Below are 3,147 nucleotides of genomic sequence, written 5' to 3'. Positions count from 1 at the left end.
GCCATCTCTCCAGCCCCCTGTTTGTTTGTTTTTAGAGACAGAGTTTTTCCCGCTTTACTTTTTATTCTGAGACCTGGTCTTCCCTTACCCGGGCTGGCCTTGAACTCACTTTATAGCCCAGGAATGCCTTAAACCTGCAGTTCTTCTGCCTCGGCATCCTGAGTTGTTGGGGTGACAGACCTGAGCCACTCAGCCCATCTGGTTGTTTCGTGTGCTGTAGCCCCTGGCATCAACTCTGTGTTAGGCTTTGTGGCTGCCCAGTATGGCCAGGCCTCCACCTCACCACAGTGCCTCCTTATGGGGCCCTTTGTCCTTTAGCCCAGCTACTGCCCACAGCACTGGTCTACCCTGTCAGGCTGGTGTTACATCTCCCGTCACCTACTACGTGAGTCATCCCGTCACCATATTGTGTGTTCTCTGTCTCATTTCTATTTCGCTGATCCCCAGCAGTGGGGGCTTTTCTGTCCCACTTCCCCCTCTGCACCCAAGTGTGTGTGTGTGGTCATATATAGGTTTGTCACCACACTCCTTTTCCACACCAGCTCACGACTGCCTAGGTGGGCGAATTGCTTAATGCTGACAGGACCCCTCCCACACACACATACACCATTTATTTTAGAATTATTTATTTATTTTGGTTTTTTGAGACAGGGTTTCTCTGTGGTTTTGGAGCCTGTCCTGGAACTAGCTCTTGTAGACCAGGCTGGTCTCGAACTCCCAGAGATCCACCTGCTTCTGCCTCCCGAGTGCTGGGATTAAAGGCGTGCGCCACCACCGCCCGGCCCATATTTTAGAATTATTTTGTGTGTGTGTGTACATGTGTGTGTACATGTGTGTGTACATGTTGGGGCCGTGTGTCTGTGTATAGATGTCAGAGAATAATTTGTAAAGTCAGTTATTATCTTTATGGGTCCCAGAATTGAACTCAGGTTGTCAGTCTTAGTGGCAAACATCTTTATCCACTAAGCCTTCTTGCTAGACCCCCTGTCCTTTTTTTTTTTTTTTTTTTTTTTTTGTTTTTCGAGACAGTTTTTCTCTGTGGCTTTGGAGCCTGTCCTGGAACTAGCTCTGAAGTCCAGGCTGGTCTCGAACTCACAGAGATCCACCTGCCTCTGCCTCCCGAGTGCTGGGATTAAAGGCGTGCGCCACCATCGCCCGGCCCCCTGTCCTTTTTTATTGTTGGTGTTTGTGTTTGTTGTGTTGTTTAGCCAGAGTCTCAAGTAGCACAGGCTAACCTTAAATTGACCAAGGTTGACCTTAAACTCTTGATCCTCTTGTCCCTACCTCCCTATGTAATCCCAAGTGTTGGGGTTATAGGCAGACACCTTCGTCCCTTGTTCCCCTGTGGAGAGTCAAAGAGCTTGGGGTTCCCTTCCAGTCTGACTAAATTGATCTTCTCTGAAGGGCCCACCCATCACACTGTGACTCCAGAGACCCCTAACTCCTTCTGGGGAGGGGAGGCTTGTATGTGTGGTGGTGTCTGTCCTGAGGCCTACTTCTCTCCAGAAGCAGGACCTGGGTGTTGCTAACTCAGGTCTCTTTCCTTTTTTATTTTTTTCCAACAGTTAAAGGCAGGCGTTTTGGGGGGTAAGGAAACACACACACAGCACATGCACAGAGAAGAAGATCCTCCGCAGAGCAGGGGGGCAGGACCGGGAAGGCCAACCATCCAGCCTCTTTACTTCTTATCTGATAATTTGACACTTGGCTCTGGTCAGCACTGTCCTGATAAGCAGCAGCCCTTGCCAGGGAGCGCTCACTGTGCTGTCTCTGTCCAGAGCCCATCCAGTCACGCTGTGCAGTGCTCCGCTACACCAAGCTCACTGATGCTCAGGTCCTCACCAGGCTCATGAATGTCATCGAGAAGGAAAACGTGCCATACACAGATGATGGCCTGGAAGCCATTATCTTCACAGCCCAAGGGGACATGCGCCAGGTTGGTGGGTGACTGTTGCTGCCTGTCTTGGTTAGGGTTTCTATTGCTCTGATGAAACACCATGACCAAAACAAGTTGGGGAAGAAAGGGTTTATTTGGCTTATACTTCCATATTGCTGTTCCTCACCGAAGGAAGTTAGGGCAGTGTAGAGGCTGATGAAGAGTCCATGGAAGGGTGCTGCTTACTGGCTTGCTCCCCATGGCTTCTCAGCCTGCTTTCTTACAGTGCCCAGGACCACCAGCATGGGCTGGGACCTCCCCATCAAACACTAGTTAAGAAAATGGTTTACAGCTGGATTTTATGAAGGATCTCAGTTGAGGGTCCCTCCTTTCAGATAACTCTAGTTTGTGTGTCAGGTTGGCGTAAGAACAGCCAGGACACTGCCCTTTCAAGCTGAGGTTGAGGAGTGAGTGTTGTACCAAGTCTGGGGGGTGGGCGTTGGCTCTCTGAGTGGCAGGACCGGGAAAGACATATTGGCCCTTGACGCATCCCTTGCCCTCTCCAGGCACTGAACAACCTGCAGTCAACCTTCTCGGGATTCGGCTATATCAACAGCGAGAATGTGTTCAAGGTACCAAGGCTGGGGCACTCTACAACAATGGGCCACACGGCCATGCTCATTCTTCCCACCACAGCTTTGTCTCTCGTGCCCAAGGGACCAGTGGGAGGGTCTGGGGGGGTCCACATGTGAGTGGTGCCAGATGGGCAGATCCACGCTAGCCTGCCGCAGTCTTACTGGATTCCCTCCCTCACCACCTCCCCTCAGAGCTCCCCTGTGCTGTGGGCTGGGCTCTGGTTTCTCCTCCCCTCCCCTGTCTTCTGTCCCCCCTTTCCCCTCGCATCCCCTCCCACTCTCTTCTCTTCTTTTCTTGACCGAGCCTGTGGCCCAGGCTGTGTACCCAGGCTGGCCTTGAACCTCCACCTCCCACATCGGGAATTACAAGCATGCACCACCATCCCCAACTTATTCATTTTAGAGACAGGTCTCAATATATAGCCCATACTGGCCTTGAATTGAGATCCTCTGGGGTGTTTTGGGTATTGTTTTGGTTTTGTTTTTTTTTTTTTTTCTGAGACAGAGTTTGTTCCACCCCCACTAAGCTCTTCCTGAGTTATAGGATACAGACATGTGTCACTGTGCACAGCACCTAGGATACAGACATGTGTCACTGTGCACAGCACCTAGGATACAGGCGTGTGTCACTGTGCA

At 51.0% G+C, this 3,147-nt stretch overlaps 1 protein-coding gene across 1 annotated transcript in view; it reads left to right on the top strand.

Moving 5' to 3' along the window:
• The window catches only part of Rfc2 (replication factor C subunit 2), a 15,592-nt gene that overhangs the window by 8,408 nt on the left and 4,037 nt on the right, over positions 1-3,147 (top strand). The window contains exons 7-8 of the mRNA XM_005344656.2: positions 1,779-1,936; positions 2,443-2,508. Coding sequence (XP_005344713.1) covers positions 1,779-1,936; positions 2,443-2,508 — 224 coding nt within the window. The remainder of the gene's footprint in view (positions 1-1,778; positions 1,937-2,442; positions 2,509-3,147) is intronic.

The sequence above is a fragment of the Microtus ochrogaster genome, chromosome 2 (genome assembly GCF_000317375.1).
Source record: "Microtus ochrogaster isolate Prairie Vole_2 chromosome 2, MicOch1.0, whole genome shotgun sequence".
NCBI lineage: Eukaryota > Metazoa > Chordata > Mammalia > Rodentia > Cricetidae > Microtus > Microtus ochrogaster.
Note: the sequence above shows the minus strand (reverse complement) of the source record. Positions and strands in the feature narration are given on the sequence as shown.